This window comes from Macaca thibetana, chromosome 12 (assembly GCF_024542745.1).
Source record: "Macaca thibetana thibetana isolate TM-01 chromosome 12, ASM2454274v1, whole genome shotgun sequence".
Lineage (NCBI taxonomy): Eukaryota > Metazoa > Chordata > Mammalia > Primates > Cercopithecidae > Macaca > Macaca thibetana.
In genome coordinates, this window is record NC_065589.1 from 46,633,787 (window position 1) to 46,654,188 (window position 20,402).

General features: G+C 39.8%; 1 protein-coding gene across 1 annotated transcript in view; it reads left to right on the plus strand.

The window, feature by feature from the left end:
- The window catches only part of HECW2 (HECT, C2 and WW domain containing E3 ubiquitin protein ligase 2), a 391,418-nt gene that overhangs the window by 324,256 nt on the left and 46,760 nt on the right, over window positions 1–20,402 (plus strand). The window contains exons 18-20 of the mRNA XM_050751032.1: window positions 3,890–3,973; window positions 8,156–8,265; window positions 19,957–20,077. Of these exons, the coding sequence (XP_050606989.1) occupies window positions 3,890–3,973; window positions 8,156–8,265; window positions 19,957–20,077 (315 nt within the window). The remainder of the gene's footprint in view (window positions 1–3,889; window positions 3,974–8,155; window positions 8,266–19,956; window positions 20,078–20,402) is intronic.

The following is a 20,402-nucleotide window of genomic DNA, read 5'->3' on the forward strand; positions in this document are numbered from 1 at the left end:
AATCGCTTTTATTTTAAACTTAAATGTGTACAAATATAAAATATGTATAATAAAAGCTTACAGCTTTTATAAACTACAAAACCAAAAGACATACAAATTAAGTTAAAAACTAGAAAAAAAATCAATAATATTTGAATTAATGCTATTAATGTGAGGATATTTTGTTTTGCAGAAGCCAGATCACCGATGTTGAGACCATTATCGGTGGAAAGACATATTTGTGCTTTTCTGTGCTTGTGTTTGACTTGATTCTTTTGATTTTGCATCTCTGGCCTAGCATGTGCCGCCTTGGAATTATCACAGTCATTGTTTTTCCTTCTTAACAAAAAGCTTATTTTTATCTACTGATTCATTGGTTTGATAAGCCAATTCATTTAATAATGTAACCCAAAATACAATACTGAAAGATAAAACATATCATTGAATGTGCCCTGGGATGAGTGGATTCTACCACCACTTTTCTATTTGCAAACTATTGCAGAACTTTTGTTCTTAGAATAAGCCAGGGTATCTTTTATGCATTATTTAGCATGAATGCATAATTTTCTTTTTAAATCCATCTCTTTTGTTTTCTCTTTAGACTATGGTAATTTACATATACATTACTTAACCTCCCTTGATCGTTTTCATGATGCAAGTTAATACTGTAGAAGAAAAGGTTTTTCTAATTGGTAAGCGAAGTGTGCGTAAGTGGCAGATGGGGACTGGTGTTATTATCATATTGAACATCAAGGCCCTGCCAGCCTAAGGGCAGCCAGGTGTGTTCACCGTCCCTTTAAAAGCTCATCTCTGATCACTTTGCACCAAGTGCCCTATAAATACAAACATGGGACCCAAAGTCATATGGCAAGATTCAGTCATAAATGTCATCCATCTCATCTAAAATATTATTATATTGTTTCATGTGCTTTGATCATCAAAGTGAAGACACAACATTTAAAAATTCTTGCAGAGCTTGAGCTGATGTATGCAAATTTCTGGTAGACCAAGGATGCCAGTTTGAGAATCACTGGTCTATAGCATATTGGGCAAATACCTGGTAACCAAGAAGCAGTTCCTTTGTTTTTCTCAGAAAAGATTGGTGACATTTCCGGGATGTCTGCTAACTTCTGTCTCTTCCTCAGCCTTGATCTGCTCTCTTTACAGGCAGTAAACTAATGCCTTCTTTGTTTCTACGTGAAAGGACTTTATAAATAACTGCTTAGACCAGGAGCAGGTATAAAGCCTAACCACAGTTCAATTAAGTGAACAGAAGAATTTAAATATTTTGACATCAAATGAGAATTACCTTTTGACTTTCTTCCACTGCACTGTAAGCTCCTTGAAAATGGACTTTCTCTTACTCCCCATTGGATTCCCGTGTATGGTACCATGACTGGCACACAGTAGGCACACAGAAAATGTTCACTGAAAGAATGAATCAATATCAACATAAGAAAGTACTTAGTGGTGTGATGTACATCAGACGACATGTTCCAGTGTCTGGTTCCTGGAAGAATATGACCCATAGCTTGTCATTGTGATAAATTAGCTGGCCTGGTAGAAAACTGGTCTCAGCCTACCTCTCATATATTCTCACCTGAAAAATCAGACCAGTTGCCTTCACAGCCTGCTAGTTTACATCTGGAAAGTGATGAAAACTTTCCCAGTTGGCATACTTCCTCTGGTGCCTTTGTCCTTTCTTTTTCTCACCCTATCATCCTTGTGACTCAAGAAGCGATGATGTTTTTCTTATTCACAGGAAACTTACAAGCTGCAGTCCAGGGCCTGATATCTACCATCACTCAACTCCTTCTGTGTAGCTCCAGTTAAGGAAGGAGGGGAGAGTGCTCAGCCTGTTTGTTTTTTGTCTTGTTCTATTTGCCTGGATTCACTGTGTTGATAGACAAAAGAGATAAGCTGCATATTTGTGGGAGACAGCTTTTGATTCTTCAAGATCAAAGCATAGTGTTACTGACCCTTATAAGAGTAGTTCTTTGGTTAAGTTATTATTCATTTTTCTTCAAGATAACTTTTCTCTGATTTAGCTTTTATTAGCCAACATTTACATCTCTTATCAGAAAAACCATTCACCAGAATGGGCCTGGGTTTCCATCACGTGTTTCAGATGTATATGATTCCAACACTTGAGGGAAAATGTTCCGCCTGGTCAAGCCTTCACTGAAATAACCTTCAGCAGAGAGAGGCTGGCCTTCTGAGCACTCCTTTACGTACATGCCTGCCACTAATTTCTAATAGTCTTAAAAAAAAAAAAAAAAAAGTAGTTAGCTGATGGCAATAAAGTACAGAAATAAAAATTTGGCAATTACTAAAGATTAGCTGCTTCATCTATCATATAAAATGGATCTAGCCAGAAGAAATCAAGGACTGAACTCTGTTTGTCATACCTCGTAAGCTGTATGGCTAAGGGCAAATCCACTGACTTTTCTGTGCATTAGGGAATTTTTCATGTGAACACGAAACCTTGTCTTCCACCTCAGGGCCTTCAAGTCAGCAAGCAATCTTAAGAAAAAATCTTTGAAATTTGGAAATACAAAAATCAGTGGAACTTGGCCAGGCATGGTGGCTCATGTCTGTGATCCCAGCATTTGAGAGGTCAAGGCAGACAGATCACATGAGGCCGGGAGTTTGAGACCAGCATAGCGAACATGGAAAAACCCCATCTTCACCAAAAATACAAAAATTAGCTGGGCATGGTGACGCATGCCTATAATCCCAGCTACTCAAATGTCTGAGGCAGGAGAATCGTTTGAACCCAGGAGGCAGAGGTTGCAGTGAGCCAAGATCACATCACTGCACTCCAGCCTGGGCGACTGAGTAAGGCCCTGTCTCAAAACAAACAAAAAAATCGGTGGAACTTTGTGAAAATATCAAATGGAAAAACAAGTTGCTTTGTAGATAAGAACTAAATCTAAATAAACACTTGTATCAGTGATTGGTGTTTTACTTTGTGGTACAGGAATCAGAATACATTGTCCATAGCACTCAGAATAAAATTGCGTATTTGCATTATCCTCTATATTCCAATGAAATAGAATGATTTTAGTACCATAGTTTGTGTTTTTATTTTTTTCTTCACCTTATAAAAGTTAATATGGTGTGCTTTAAAATAGCACGATGTAAATAAGGGAAGAAAGCAACTAGGAAAAAAATTATTACAGTTGTATTCATTTAACAGATTGAAAATAGTGACATGATGATGACTCATCAAACAAAAAGAAAAAAAAAACTGGTGTTATCACATTTATCTGTAACAAAATAGTGGTAGAAATAACTCACCTTGTGTTTGACATATATAGGTATATGTACGTTTGTAGAGGTATGCACACAATCTATTTCACCAACTGTTGTAGCAAAGTATTTCAGTGTTTATTTAAAAAAGGCATATGCTTTTATACTGAATATATAATGCATAGATACTATCTGCTTCCAATTAGGAATGAGCTCATCACATGTAACTTAACAGTATGGCCTCAGGAAAATAGATGACTCTCCCAACACAATCCTTTTTTGGAACAGCAGGGGATCAGCCTAAGACTATCGCTGAGATTCAGGCCCACAGTCAGCTTTAACTCAAAGCAGACGCTGATTTTATTGGTTGAATGATATACTATTTATAGTAGTAGTTGGGCAGCAAAATGAGGAAGCCAGTGAAAGAATCTTTCTCCCCACAACTTTAGAACTGGGAGGAGTTGATGCTTACAGGATACCCCGGTTGAAGGCAAAGACCATGTCTCTCTTGGATGTGTATTCCTAGGGTATCACACAGTAGCTGCCACATAATAGGTACCAAAAAACGTCACGACTATTATAAAAAATGCTCTTTACTACTGAGTTATAGCCTAAAGGTCTACCATATACATTTTGTGCTATTTCTTTTCTTGAATAGGGAGAAGATCCAATTTATCCGAACTGAAGGGACTCCAGGATTGGTGCGCCTTTCAAGCGATGCAGACCTCGTTATGTTGCTGAGGTACGTACATAACACTCACTCTTGAAGCAGACGGTCTCCTGTCATCAGATATCATGGAATGTTGGGGAAAATAATATGCCAATATTCTTAAATTATTCTTATTCTGTAGACTTGTGGAAATACGTTGAAGATTTAGGGCACTGATTGAGTGATCATTCACTTCAGGTTGCATTTGTTACACTGATATCTGTTTAATTTTCTTTTTACCCTGCTTGCAAGGGAGATGGTACTGGAAAAGGGAAAGGTTGTAATGAATAGAATCTGCCACTCACAGAATGGAACAGAAGGGTATCTGAATAAACCATCTACCGTTTACCCCTCAGTGTTTACCCCTTCTGTTTATATATTCTTTCAAATGTTTTTCTCAAAATATGTTTTGTCCCCTTTTGCTGACTCAAGACATTATTTATTTACCTTGTGGTTTTGAGAGTGTACGTTTGGGAAATCATATCAGAAAGTTGACATTTGGTCCATACTACTCACTGCCAACTTGATAGCCCTTCATAAAACTGACCAATTGTTTTTCGTTTTTTGTTTTTTCACCCCCCGATGGTTCAGCTTTGGTTTTAAATTTTAGAGTAGTTTAGAAAGGAAACTGGCAAGTTTTCAAAAGACTTTCTCATTTTTTTGTATTATCCCTCAAATGTAGGCAAGCCAAAGTAAAATAATGCTTTGCTCTACCCAGTGGTTGGGATGCTCATCCCTGTAACCTCCACAGAATTAAAGGGAACGTCATACTGAGCCTTTCAGGCAAGGTTCTGTTTATCCCTGAGTGCTAATAACCTCATTCAAGTATTCATGATTGTCTTGACCCTGACCATTTCTAATTCGCCATTCCATAGTTGCCCTATTTGTTGCCGTATTTCTGACTGCCCATGTGATTGTTGTCAGAAAGTTACTTTTTTTTTTCTTTTTTTGTGAGGCGGAGTCTCGCTCTGTTGCCCAGGTTGGAGTGCAGTGGCCCAATCTCAGCTCACTGCAAGCTCCACCTCCCGGGTTCACACCATTCTCCTGCCTCAGCCTCCTAAGTAGCTGGAACTACAGGCACCCACCACCACGCCCGGCTAATTTTTTGTATTTTTAGTAGAGATGGGATTTCACCGTGTTAGCCAGGATGGTCTCCATCTCCTGACCTCGTCACCCGCCCACCTCAGCCTCCCAAAGTGCTGGGAGTACAGGCATGAGCCACGTTATTTTTCTTTATGTGTAGTCAAAGCATAATTCAAAGGGATGTAGTCACTTTCTATAATACTTCACTTCCATTGACTCTGAATAGGACCTATGGTGGGGGTAGCTTCTCAACCTAGTGGGTGGCCTCTCTCCTGTGGTATTGAGCCAGTTCTGAAAGCTGCATATAGTATGCTAGGTGGTCAGGAAGACTACTGGTCAATTAATATTAGAGTGTGATGTTTCTATCATGGTTTGGTTGGTGATAAAATAGTTTAACTTTCTGTTAACAGAATTCTGGCCAGGATATGCTCTTTTTCTTCATTATAGAAAGCTAAGGTTTTTTTCTTCTAAACTAAGAATTCTGCTTTTGGAATTAGTAAAAAAAAGAAGTCATAATTATCACTCACCTATCCATAGTTAAATTACATTTAGATGGTATAGTCTTAAATTTATTATACTATAGCTTAGAATATTTGTATTTTGATAACACAACAGTTTGCATGAGTTTCTATGTGTTATGTAGTAGAATTCAAATGTATTTGAATTCAAATAATTCAGAACTCATTCATACATAAAGAGCAAGGCTGCATTTTCTCCTCTTTGGGAAAATAAGCAGGTTCTCTAAAGCTAATGGGCCTTTGGAGAAGTGTGAGAAATTTTCTTACATATAATAGTTCTATAATTATTGCATACAAATGATGTCATTAAATTCTAGACTTTTCATGTGGGTGATCACATGTGTTTATTATTTTAATAATAGTAAACAACACAGTGTATTATATGGACATAAGTAATGTAATTAGTGATTATTGAAAAATTTGGGGTTTTATTCATGTCCTCAATTCTTTATTTTTTATTTATTTATTTATTTATTTATTTATTTATTTAATTAATTTATTTTTTGAGATGGAGTCTCACTCTGTTGCCCAGGCTGGAGTGCAGTGGTGAGATCTCATCTCACTGCAACCTCCACCTCCCGAGTTCAAGCAATTCTCCTGCCTCTGCCTCTCGAGTAGCTAGGACTACAGGTGCATTGCACCATACCAGGCTAATTTTTTGTATTTTAATAGAGATGGGGTTTCATCGTGTTGCCCAGGCTGGTCACAAACTCCTGAGCTCGGGCAATCCACCTGCCTCAACCTCCCAAAGTGTTAGGATTACAGATGTGAGCTACAGCACCCAGCCCTTTATTTTTTATTTTACTTTGAAATTGGAACGATTTGAATTAGTGACTACAAACTTCAGTCAGCATACTTGTCACTTACATAATGGAAGCCTTTGTATCTATTTTAATGTTTTGTCTAATTTCTTAAAAAGGAAAATCACTCCTGGTACAAATTGACTTGATTATCAGTAAGCTGCAATGTAGAGATAGTATTGCTCTAGGACATTATTCAGTTCAAAATAAACCCATGTAAATTTATTTTCCACTAAGGTTATTTTAAAATCCAATAATTTTTAAATGACCTTGTTGAATTTGTTATTGATTTTTCTATTTCATGTATCTTTTCACTAATTCAATTCATGTAAAAAATATACCTCTATCAGAGCTCATATAAGAAATGATTGATAAATTTGGCTACATAAATATTTTTAAATGGATATAATGAAAGATACCACATATAAAGGCATAGAGAAAGAAAATCAGCTGGAAGAATAGGTTTATAACACGTAAAAAAAACAGATCAGCCGGTCGCAGTGGCTCATGCCTGTAATCCCAGCACTTTGGGAGGCTGAGGCAGGCGGATCATGATGAGGTCAGGAGATCGAGACCACTCTGGCTAACTTGGTGAAACCCCATCTCTACTTAAAATATATATATATATATATATTTATATATATATATAGTAGCTGAGCATGGTGGCTCACAACTGTAGTCCCAGCTACTTGAGAGGCTGAGGCAGGAGAATCACTAGAACCCAGGACGTGGAGGTTGCAGTGAGCCAACATCACACCACTGTGCTCCAGCATTGCAACAGAGCTAGACTCTGTCTCGGAAAAAAAAAAAAAAAAAAAAAAAAAAAAAAAAAAAAAAAAAAAAAAACAGAAAGAAAGAAAGAAAAGAAAGAAAACCAGATTGTGGATACATAAAGAAGGCCTTTAAAAGAAGAGAACCCAATAGAAAAATGGATAAAGGATATGAAAAGGCATAGAAATGGAAGTGTGAATAGCCAATAAACCCATGGAAAGATGCTAGTAATTATAAGTGTAGTTTCAAATAATGAGATACCATTTCACACTATTAGATCTGTAAAAGTCCAAAAGTCTGAAATACCTAACGATACATAAGAACTCTTGTCTGGCTGGGCTTAGTGGCATTGCAGTTTCTACAGACTTGTTGGAGTACAAATTGACACTGTCTTGTACAGCTGAATAGAGCTCAGGTCTCTGGTAACTCTCTTTTAGGAGAATATCATAAACAGACATTTCAATATGGAGAAGAAAGAAGACAATTAAATGGTCTAAGATCCAAATCCTCACGTTTGAAAAATAGTAGCCAGGGTAAACAAGGGAGCTAATTATTTTGTGATTGTAGTTATTTAGGAGGTGTTTTGTTTTATTTTGCTTTTAATTATCCAGTTAAATCCTAAGCCCTTCGAAGGCTGAGACCCTATTGTTTATTTATTGGAATGAGGATATATAACATACTTTGTGTATTTATGATGAGTTCTCAATAAACATTTTCTATTTTGTGTTGGAATCCTGTTTCCAAATCTGAAAACCCAGGTATGATTTTCAAACAAACATGTACACTCAAACTTATATATTGAAATAGTAAAATAAAATCACGTTGTCCAAAGTTGGTAGGAACACAGTCAAATAGCCGCAGGGTTCACAAAAAGTACCACAGCCAGCCATTTTGTCCCAAGAATTACCTGCAAGAGAAAGGGGGTAGGTGCTCTCTTTGGGATGTAAACCGGATCTTGGATGGAATATTCTACCCTGTTGGGATTTAGGCTTTTCAGCACTACTTTGGCTGAAGGACCCATTTTGCTTCTTGTCTTTCCCCAGCTTATTTGAAGAAGAGATAATGTCATATGTGCCTCCACATGCCTTACTCTACCCCAGCTACTGTCAGTCCCCACGTGGCTCTCCCGTGTCATCTCCTCAGAACTCACCAGGTGAGTCCACCTGCTGCTCGCAGTGAATTCTCTGAGGAGTGAACCTTCAAGCCAGACGTTCTCTCCTCCCTAAAGACAGGACAGGAAGGGAACACTTCAGGTACATCTTTGGTGTTAGCATAGATACATGTGTGTATTTCCTGTCTCTTAAGAGTGGCTTATTTCCATAAGGATTCATTTTGACAAAGAGATAATGAATAGGAGGATTAGTGGTATGACATACTCAGATATAGAATTTACTTTTCATGATGTTATGTCATACAATATCAGGACACAAAATATTAGGTTGCTTTTTGACTTTAGAAAGTTCTAGCGAAGAGAACTTTTTTGATATACAATGAAGATAAAGTCTCCACTCTCAAGCAATAATATGGAATTGAAATTATTCAGTTTAATAGACTTGGACATTCTTTCCTACAGTATTCATTAATTGCATTAGATAGAACAGAGATGGATTGGCAAATAGAACATGTTGATAGGTAAACTGAAATGTGTACATTCAATCTCTTTTTGAAAGAGATAGGCATGAATGAGTGAGTGAGTAGGTGGATGAGCAAATGGTAGAAAATGCAGCTTGGCAAATAAGCTTTGAAAATGAAGGCAGTCATGATGTTGACAGAATATCAGCTGTATATAGGTCCTTATTATAGGCAATGCATTGTTCACACTTTAACAGCTATCAGAATTGAAAACAATTTCAGTAGAAATGCAAACTCCGTATGTGTCACTAAGCTGCTGTATGGTCTTTGGTATATATAACATGTGTTTTCACATACTGCAATGATAATGAAGCTGCAGCCTGATTGGATACTGCAAACAGGAAAAGATCTATTAATTTGTTCATTTAACACAGATTTATGGAGCATCCAACTATGATCCAAGCACTGAATTAGACTCTAGGACTACAGAGATGAATAATACAGTTTCTTCCTTTGAAGAATTCATGGTGTGGCAGTGAGTCAACAAATGACTCTGTGAAGCTCTGTAGTTAGTCCTGTAATGAAGAAATGTATGAGAACACAGCTGTGGGAGCAATTATTCTTTCAGGGCTGGGGATGGGGTATTTGGGGAAGTATGAAGTTGAGCCTTGAAGGATGATGAATAGGAGTTTACCAGGTGGACCAAAGAAAGAAGGGCATTCTAGTGAAGAGGGTAATGTGTTGGGCCATTCTTGTGTAAGTATAAAGAAAACCTGAGGCTGGGTAATTTATAAAGAAAAGAGGTTTCATTGGCTTATGGTTTTGCAGACTGTGCAAGTATGGTGCCAGCATTTGCTTGACTTTTGTTGAGGGCCTTAGGAAACTTCCACTCATGTCAGAAGGTGATGGAGAGCCAGCATGTCACATGGTGAGAGTGGGAGCCAGAGAGAGCAGCGAGGAGGTATCGCACACCTTTAAACAATCAGATCTCCTGTGAGGTCACTCATCACCAAGGGAGTGGTGCTAAGCCATTCATGAGGAATCTGCCCTTATGATCCAAACACCCCCTACAAGGCCCTACTTCTGACACTGGGGATTATGTTTAAACATGAGATTTAGAGGGAACAAACATCCAAAAAAACCATATCAGGTAGCATAAGCTAAGCCATAGAAGCATGCAAGTAGTGTAGGAAATAGATACACGTGTAGTTAATAGATACAAGGGAAGGGAAGTTCTCAAAGCTCAGTTTGGAAAGGTAGGCTAGGGCTGGTTGGTCATTGAGGCATCATTATTATTATTATCATTATTATTATTATTTTGAATCAGAGTCTCACTTCTTCGCCCAGGCTGGAGTGCAGTGGCGTGATCTTGGTTCATTGCAACCTCCGCCTCCCAGGTTCAAGCAATTCTCCTGCCTCAGCCTCCCCAGTAGCTGGGATTACAAACACGTGCCACCATGCCCATCAAATTTTTGTATTTTTAATAGAGACTGGATTTCACCATGTTGGCCAGGCTGGTCTCAAACTCCTGACTTCAAGTGATCTGCCCACCTCGGCCTCCCAAAGTGTGTGAGCCACCATATCCAGCCAACCTTATTCTATAGTCCATGTGAAGCCACTGAAAATGTATAAGCAGAGGAATACAAATAATATCCTGTTTTTCAAAGATCAGTCAGTCTGGTGGCAATTGGGAGGATAAATTAGAAAATGAGAGACTGGAGACAGATTCTCAGAGAGGCTGTTTCATTAGCCAGAGTAACATGATGAAAGACTGGCCTAGGCAGTGGAGATGGAGACCAGGGAATGAATTGAAGGGATATGTAGGATGCAGAGACATCAGGACTTTGAGTAGAGGTAGGGAAGAGTCAAGGAAGATTCAAAGGCCTTCACTACGTAGGCTACCAGGCAGATGGTAGCACCCTCTGCCAAGAAGGTGAAATGGTTAGACTCAAATGGGAAGATTGAATGAGTTTGGTGTTGGATAAGTTTTATTGAGAAATCTTTGGGCCGTCAATGGCAGATTCCCAAAGACAGCTGGAAATGGCAGCCATGTTGCACAGGGGAGGTTGAAAACAAGGAGTTCAGTGTACTGGTGGCAACTGAAACCTAGAGTATAGATTAGAGCAATTGGGGAGAAAGTCATTGAAAAGGAGAGGAAATAGTGGGTGATGACATGAGAAACTTCAATATTTAAGGGATGAGCTGAGACAGAGAAGCAAGTGAAAGAAAGAGAGCCAACAGATGTTGAATAGAGTTAGGAAAGTCTTTTCAGGGGAGCCAGGTTTCACAGAGTAGAGCCATATGCTCAAAGGGCTCAGGAAGTCCCAGCTACTCATGGGGGCTGAGGTGGGAGGGTTGCTTGGGCTCAGAAGGTCGAGGCTGCGGTGAGCCATGATCATGCCACTGCACTCCAGCCTGGGCAACAGAGTGAGACCCTGTCTCAAAAGGGGGGTGGGGCATCTGAAAAGGATGAGATCTGAAAAGAGGCCTCATTTCGATTTGAAAATCATGATGTTATAAATGGTCTTTGCCAAAGAGATTCTGTGAAGTAATAGGTTATAAACCGGATCTTGATTGGTGACAGATGATACAGGATCTGAAGCAGAAGTCAAATGCTCTTTTCATGAAATCTGGAGGTGAAAAGAAAGCAAAATAGAACAGTAGTTAGGAGAAGAGAGAGGGAAGGGATTTTAGGTTGGGAAGTTGAGCATACGTGTGCAGAGGACACAGGACGTGAGTGGAAGGAAAGTGGTTTGTGGAATAAGGCAGGCTCATGGACAGCATGACACTGAAGGCAGAAACACAGGCCAACTTTGAAACAAAATAGGGATACCTGTTTTGATGGCACAGGTTGAAAGGAAATGTATGACACTACAGGTAGGTTTAAAGGTTTAGGGGAAAACTTCATGAAATTCGCAACTGGCCTCATTCTTTTACCAGCTATCTGACTTTGGGCAGGGTACCTCCTTCCCTGAGCCTGGATTTCTTTTTCTGTAAAATAGGGATAATAATAATTACCTCACCTCTCATGATTATTTTTGGAGAACACTTTGGTTGGTGCTTGGAACATAACAAGTAGCCAATAAAGGTTAATGTGTTTTCTTTCTTTTTTTCTGGAAATTTGATTCTGAGAAGTATAGGTTGTTCACATTTGAACCATTAATTACTGGAACAAACAGACGCTGATTTGCAGAGCTGTCTGCTTAGATACTTAATCATTCAGAGTGGTCTTTGTCTTAGTAAGAGCCTATGCTGGGGTTTAAAGTGGACCATCCCTTTACCTATGTTTTATGGTTAAAGACGTGAAGCCATGTGGATTGTTGCTTGTGCCAGTCAAGGCTGTCCTTTTCCAGGCCTTTTGTGTGGCCTGTCTTCACTGAAGAAAAGGTAGATCGCCAGATGCTGCCCCTTCCATGCCCTTTAAAGGCATGCATTGAAGACTGTACACATTCTTCAAGACTGTATGAGCGTTCTAAATGTGGCTAAGTTTACTTCCTCATTTAGCATCGCAAATGCACATGAGTAATCCTTGGTGACAATCAAATCCATTCTAGAAACTTACATTTAAAGTTAAACATTTTCCAAAGACATGTGTAACCCAAATATATCTAAATTGCTAGCAGTGTTTGTGGTGGTTTTAATTTTCAGGAAGAATCATCTCCATATTTTTGGCCTACTCTGTTTCAGTGGGCTTTGTTTGATCTTGAAACTGGGTTGTACGGCCTGATATCAATGGAAGTCACTATAACAAATTCCACATGATACCAGGGCAGGCCTACCTCACCTCATTTCCCCTCTGGAGGCATCTTCTGTTTCTTTGAATAAAATAGCTTCTCCTTCTACCAGTATTCCTGAAGGTTTTGTGAAAGCAACATTTCAAACAGATTTTTTGAAGTGGTCTGATCCTCCTCGTGACTATAATTTCACCCCTGTTAGTGGTATGAGAATAATATCGTGAAAATTATGACAGTAATAAATTTTAATGATCTTCATTGAGAATTCCTAGGAAACTGGTAAACTTTCCACACTTTTCCTCATTCCAAGCACATTGACATGTATTTTCAAGTGCAGAAGAGAGAGGGGCTTTGGAAACTTTGACTCACTGCTTTTTGCAGCTGTTAGAGTGCTCACCAAAATTTGTCAAAATTTTGGAATGTGAAGGTTTGTTTTTCTAGGACCATTATAATGCCAATCCCAACCTCAGTGATGCCAGAAGGAAAAGATCTTTCCAAACACCATGTGGCTTATTATGCCAAATATGGGACCCAGAAGTTTATATAAGCTGCACATTTCTAGGAAATTAAATGCAGTAATACCTAATTTATCTGATATTATTGGAGATGTGCTCTCTTATGTGGATTTTCCAGGTAACCAAAGCTATGATTTTAACTGTATGAGAAGTTGTTTAACCCACTATTTACTGAAACTCTTTCATAAATGGATTATATTTCTCTTTACTTTCCTATACACAGCACATTGAGGATATTTCATGGTTTGGGGGAATCTTTGTGCCCATGAATCATGATGCAGAGCTCTTGTTACTTGACTAGAGCTGGACTCCCTGGAAACTAGCACCAGCAGAAAGTCACCCTCAACAGAAGTAAAACACTCAGAGAGCACAGAAGAGCCTTGCGGGTCTTTACTAACGGTTGTCTTGAGGGGATGGGTTGTGAGAGGGAATTATTTCTCCCAACACATTGTGTACCCTTAATGATCTTCGTTTTCTCTCTCCCACCACAAAGACTTAGCATTTTACCAGCTGTTTATGTCATCTTCTCCTCTTTTCACAATTCCTCTTCTCTGCTCATTCTCTCCTTTTTTCCTTCCTCCCTCTCTATTCCTCTCTGTCTCTCTCTCTCTCTCTCTGTCTCTCTCTCTCTCTCTCTCTGTCTCTCTCTCATCTGTCCTCTTCCTTTCCCCACCTTTCCTACAGTCCCTGAAATAGCTTTAGACCTGTTTTTAGAAAAGGTGTTTGATCCCTTCCCTTGACTCAGCCCTACAAAGATGATGTAGGAACCAAATTGCACAAATGAAGGATGCTCCCTGGGTGGTTAGGGATGGGGAAGTTGTGATCCCAGAGACCAGAAGAAAGCCCCAGACACTGTCTCTATCATAATATAGAGACTTAACTTTTTGTTGTTGTTAGTCTCCCTTGTCCTCACCCATAGAGCTGTCAGAGGGTGCCTGCTATTGGCAGACCCTTTACATTTCCCTTTAATAAATCACTTCCCTGCCAAGATCTCTATCAAGGTTTGAGAAGTCAGAGCATTAAGTTATTTTCAATAAATGGTATGTACATGAGCATCAGCAAGCTCCAAGAAATGACCTGAGGGCCTTTTACTACTCAGAGAATAAAGCAAAAATGCCAGGTCTTCAGTGCTTGTGCTTTGTGCCAGGGATTTGGACGTGTTTTTTCTTAAGTTCCAGTGTTGAGCTATGTTCCAGAAGATGGAGCCTTCCAGAAATTATTGTAGTGCTTGATGTTTTGTTTTCATTCACTCACAGGGCATTTGTTTTAAATGTCATAGGGATTTTTTGAAAGTGAAGCAGGAAAGAGGTAAGCTTCTGAGCTGTCCCAGGACAGCATGGAGCCATGCTGGATCAGGCTAAGATCCAGCCCCTGTCCAATGTGGAGAACCAGTGCTAGTCATCAGAACGATGCAGGTTCTGGGTCACACACCCAGAATCAAAAAAGACTGAGACTGCCCGGGAGTTGGATGCCAAGCTATTTCTAGTGTCTTCTGAAATATTTTGTCAGATAGAATTCTTTAGTTTGTATATGATTATGCAATTTTGTAACAGTATATGAAAATAGGGTAATACAATATAGAAGTTTTTTTAGACCTGCCTGCAATGACAAAGCAAAAACTCCCCAGTGTCTGTTACTGAAATTTTTTCCTGCACAATATTAGCAAAATGCTGACTCTCCATGAAGTCAGCCCTTCATTTGATCACTTTCTAGATATAACTATGGATCTTTTGTATCTGATTTTCTTTACGACCATAAAGACCATGAAATTCCTCTGTCTTATAAAGTATTATAACCTAGAACTTCACTTACAGTTGTAGTTCCCATACAATTTTATTACCTCAATCTTCCAAGAACATTTTGTATTTCCAAAGTAGAAGTAACATCCTTCCTGCTCTGGAATTTCTTGGCAATTATACCTCACTTTTATTAAGAATTTGACAAAGGCCAACAGCATAATTTACTGTAATTTTATTTATTTATTTATTTTGAGACGGAGTCTCGTTCTGTTGCCAGGCTAGAGTGCAGTTGTGCAATGTCAGCTCGCTGCAACCTCTGCCTCCCGGGTTCAAGTGATTCTCCTGCCTCAGCCTCCCAAGTAGCTGGGACTACAAGCACATCCAGCTAATTTTTGTATTTTTAGTAGAGACGGAGTTTCACCACGTTGGCCAGGATGGTCTCGATCTCCTCACCTCGTGATCTGCCCACCTCGGCCTCCCAAAGTGCTGGGATTACAGGCGTGAGCCACTGTGCCTGGCCAATTTACTGTAATTTTAAAATGAAGTAATGTGTAAATGACTTTTTTCATAATGGAACTATGAGCAAAAGAATTTTTGCATTTAACAATTGTTGTCTCAGAGTTTTTATAATTAAATCCCTTTACCTAGAGTATAAACAGAATCAGAGCTAATTTTTATTGTGTCTGTATTGATATTGATGGAATGCGTTATGGCATTTCCCACATCCTTTTAAGCATCTCAAATTATACAGGAGTAGTTACTGTCTGTGCTGTTTTTCAAAGTAATCAGCTCTTAAAAAAGCATGTTTCTTGGCCAGGCACAGTGGCTCACGCCTGTAATCCCAGCACTTTGGGAGGCCAAGGCGGGTAGATCACGAGGTCAGGAGATGGAGATCATCCTGGCTGACACGGTGAAACCCCGTCTCTGTTAAAAAAAATACAAAAAATTAGCCGGGCGTGGTGGCGGGCGCCAGTAGTCCCAGCCACTCTGGAGGCTGAGGCAGGAGAATGGCGTGAACCCGGGAGGTGGAGTTTGCAGTGAGCCGAGATCGCGCCACTGCACTCCAGCCTGGGCGACAGAGCGAGACTCCGTCTAAAAAAAAAAAAAAAAAAAAATGTTTGTTTTGTGTCTTAAAAGATTTTCATTCAGTTCTTTGTCCTTCATTTTTATCTTTCTTGTCAATGATTTTGCTCTTGAAAGTTGATTCATTACAGCTGCGTTCTGCACTGTCTGGGTTTTCTAGTCTGCAGTTTCTCAGACTGGAGCACTGACACCGTGACTGTGCCGCCCCTGAGTGGACTTGAACTGCACTGTCCTATTCCTCATCCATCTAGGACAGCAGCCTTGTGTTCATGCAGATAATGTTCCTTTGTATTGCAAATGATGCCTTTTGGTACACAGGAAACATTTGCCCTGTGTTAGTCCTTGGATGCTGCCCATGTGTTTCATTGGTGATGTTTGACCTTCCAATGAGGGAATAGTGGTTCTCAGCCATAGCTACACGTTGGAATCATCTGGACAGCTGTGTTTAACACTCATGCCTGGGTCCACCCCACATTCTGGGTCTTTACACATTTTGATGTAATGCATCTTGGGTGTGGCCTGGACATTGGAATTTTTAAAAGCTTCCTAAGGGATTCTAATGTGCAGTCAAGATTGAGAACCCCTGCCTAGAAGTCTCCTCTGCCTCCCAGATCTTTAAAGTCAAGCTTATTTGCTTGCTTTCTGACATAACTCAGCTCTTTGCCTAACTATACAAACAGATCTCCAGACAGACTGTTGGTCAATAGCCAGTTTTGTACAGATTCATTACTAAAATCTCAACTCATTTCCCCATCTTTAGTATTCACCTCTATGCAGATAACAACAGCTCATACCTATGTGGGATCTCTTATGCAACAGTCACTGCATAAAGTGCCATAAACACACTAACTCAGCTCATCCACACGTGTGGCCCTGAGCTCTCACCCCAATTCCAGCCCAGTATTTTTCAGTCTCTAGGGCATTTGGTCAGCTGTCATATCCAAGTCAACATGTATAAAGTTTCACGTGCCCTTGTCCACCTGCATCACTTCCCACACTCTTCATAGCATCAGGTAGGTAGATCTGGCTCAAATCCCAAATCTACTGTCACTGGAATATGACTTGGACAAGAAACTGCACCTTCATTTTCCTTAGTTGCAAAGTGGTGTATGACGGTCCTAGTAATACCTGCTTCGTAGACTTCTCAAGATCCCCCGTGTAATGTGCATCACCTGTAATGTATAGCAGGTGCTTAACAAGTAATACGTGTTGTTATTGTGTAAATATACTTTATATTATCATCATGCTTCCCATTCTTCTTCCTTGGTTATTTACTCTTTTCCCAGTGCATATTTCACATTGTAGATGTTTCTCTGAGTCACCCACTCCAGTCTAGTCCTTATCCCCTTAGGCTTCAATTACTGCAACAACTCCTAACTGGGGCTCTTTCCTCTTACCCACCGTTAATTTACTCAACACACTCTGAAAATAATTTCTTAAATAAAACACCACTTGTATGTTATTCTTCTGCTCAAGAACCTGTAAAGGCACCGTTCAGTTCATCATGCCCAAACTCCTCTGCTAGATTTTAAAAATTCTTGTCATAATTTGGCTCCAACCCTTCTGATCAATTTCATTTCCCATGTACTCCCAGCACTCCTCCTCCACTCTAGGCTAGCTTGGTTCTCTCGGCGTTTTCTGAACACACATGCAGTGCTCATGCCAGCTCTTGCTGCTCTATTCCAGTATAGAATATAAATTCTTCTTTTGCAAGGTGTGGTTCCAATTAAGCTTCCTCCCTAAGGCCTTTTCCACTTTGATCTCTACTTATACGCACTTCTTTTTTCTAACATTACTATTACTTTTGTATAACACTAATCTTAACAAATGCTTGCGGGGGTCGGGGGACAGGCAGCCGTGTCATTGAGTGACTGCCGCAGAGTGGTGAGAGCATGCCTCGTCTAACAGAGTAGCTGCAGCTGCCCGCTGGATCCCCAAGGAAATGCAAGCCAGTCGTTACAAGATTTCCCAAATAATTTTCAAGAGAATAATCTGGAATTTTTTAATTTGAAATTTAATTTGTAAATGTTGGCAATTAATTTAAAATCTTCAAAAAAGATTATGGGGCAAACAACGGGTATCTATATAACTAGGTATAGCCCCAGGGGTATAGCTTTGCTCCCTCTGCTTTCTAGTCTATATACCACCTAGTTCAGGACTTAATTATTCTCTAATTTTTGACATTTTATTTCTATTTCCCCACTCCACTCCAGCAACCCCACCTTATTCATTTTGGACATCCATTGGTGAACCTAACACAGTATTCACTATGAATAACAACTATTTAGTTCACTCATTTGTTAAAGAAATTCTTAATGAACTTACATGGTATGTAATGAACAAGACTTCCCAGCTTTTGTTTTCTGGTTTCTTTCATCGGTTGGGAAATATTTAGTGGAAATATCCAGTGTTTTTGTCATGGCTCTGTGTCTGATTTCCATATTCATCATCAGTTTTCTATCCCAGCCTGCTGCTTAGTCACCCAGTGACACAAAACCAGATTTTTCTATGGAAAGAGGAATAATTGGCTGGGTGTGGTGGCTCATGCCTGTAATCCCAGCACTTTGGGAGGCCGAGGTGGGTGGATCACCTGAGGTCGGGAGTTCGAGACCAGCCTGACCAACACGGTGAAACCACGTCCCTACTAAAAATACGAAATTAGGTGGGCATGGTGGCGCAAGACTGTAGTCCCAGCTACTCAGGAGGCTGAGGCAGGAGAATCGCTTGAACCCAGGAGACGGAGGTTGGGTTAGCCAAGATCACGCCATTGCACTCCAGCCTGGGCAACAAGAGCAAAACTCCGTGTCAAAAAAGAAAAAGAAAAGAAGGAAAGAGAAACAATGTTACTTGTACATTTTATTAGTGATAATTGCCATTGAATAACGTATGAAATATCCTTATATAATCTAGATATTCTCAGTACTTGGCACATGTTAAGAATGCAATAAATGGTCTGGTGCAGTGGCTTACACCAGTAATCCCAGCACTTTGGGAGGCCGAGGCAGGTGGATCACCTAAGGTGGGGAGTTCGAGACCAGCCTGACCAACATGGAGAAACCCTGTCCCTACTAAAAATACAAAATTAGTCGGGCGTAGTGGTGCATGCCTGCAATCCCAGCTACTCGGTAGGTTGAGTCTGGAGAATCACTTGAACCTGGGAGGTAGATGTTGTGGTGAGCTGAGATTGTGCCATTGCATTCCAGCCTGGGCAACAAGAGCAAACTCCATCTCAAAAAAAAAAAAAAAAGAATCCAATAAATATTAATATTATTTATTCTTTGTGCAACCCAGAGACAGGTGCCTTTTGCAAGTATGTGTTATATTAAGATTTTACCCCGCAATATGAAATTTATGTAATTATGTGTCTAAACTCATTCTTGGTGATAGTGCATATCTAAAAGAAGTTTTGTAGGCCAATCACAGTGGCTCATGCCTATAATCCCAGCAGTTTGGGAGGCCGAGGTGGGCAGATCACCTAAGGTCAAGAGTTCCAGACCAGCCTGGCCAACATGACGAAACCCTGTCTCTACTAAAAATACAAACATTAGCCAGGCATGGTGGCAGGCACCTGTAATCCCAGCTATTTGGGAGGCTGAAACAGGAGAATCGCTTGAATCCGGGAGGCAGAGGGTGCAGTGAGCCAAGATCACGCCACTGCAATCCAGCCTGCCGGGTGACAGAGTGAGACTCCATCTCAAAAAAAAAAAAAAAAAAAAAGTTTTGTGAGGAGTTTTTGGTTAGGAATTTAGAGTGAATGATTAAAACCTCACTCTTAGTGCCACTTACTTATATACCACATACTTTCTGTTGCAACTTCCTGTCTAATTGCCATTATATCATTTCAGCAGCAAGCAAAGACATTTCATCCTAACAGTTACTACTAGACATGAGTAACTCTGTTTGACTCATATTAGTTTGGACTGAAAAGGGGAACCATACTTGAGAAACACATGGGCACCATTGTAACTATTCAAACAGGATTTTAATTCTCAACCAAAATGCCACAAAGAAGACGTCACTTAGGACCCTGGTTGAGGTTTGTTATATCCTTCAAGTTGCAGAAGTTAATCCTTCAAATGCAGAAGTTAAGACAGTTGCCTCATTGGACTTGTTGATTGTGATAGCTTTTGTCCATGGTGATGTGATGAACATAAGGATGATGCACAAATCCATATTGTCCTCTCTCTGTGGTTTGCTGTAGGTACCCAGCGTGCCAATGCCCGGGCTCCAGCCCCTTACAAGCGGGATTTTGAAGCCAAACTGAGGAACTTTTACAGGAAGTTAGAGACTAAAGGATATGGACAAGGCCCAGGGAAGTTAAAGTAAGTCAAAGCGACACAAACCACATAATGTATAGATGGTGAAAGGAGGGGGCGCAGTTGGGCCTCTAGGAAATTGATTGTGATTTGGGATGACTAGCCTTCATTTTAGTCGGCATAATTATTTCGGCATTTGTAAATTATAGGATCATCTAAAACATAGTCCTGGAATGAAACGTGATTAAGCTTAACATTTTAAAACAAGTAGTGAAGACACTGCCTTTTCATGTAAAAATAAAGGCAAAATAAAAGGCTGATTTATTTTTTTCCTCTGAAAAGTACCTCTTTGTTGGTGCATAGTATATTCATTAGCTATAAAGCCATCCCA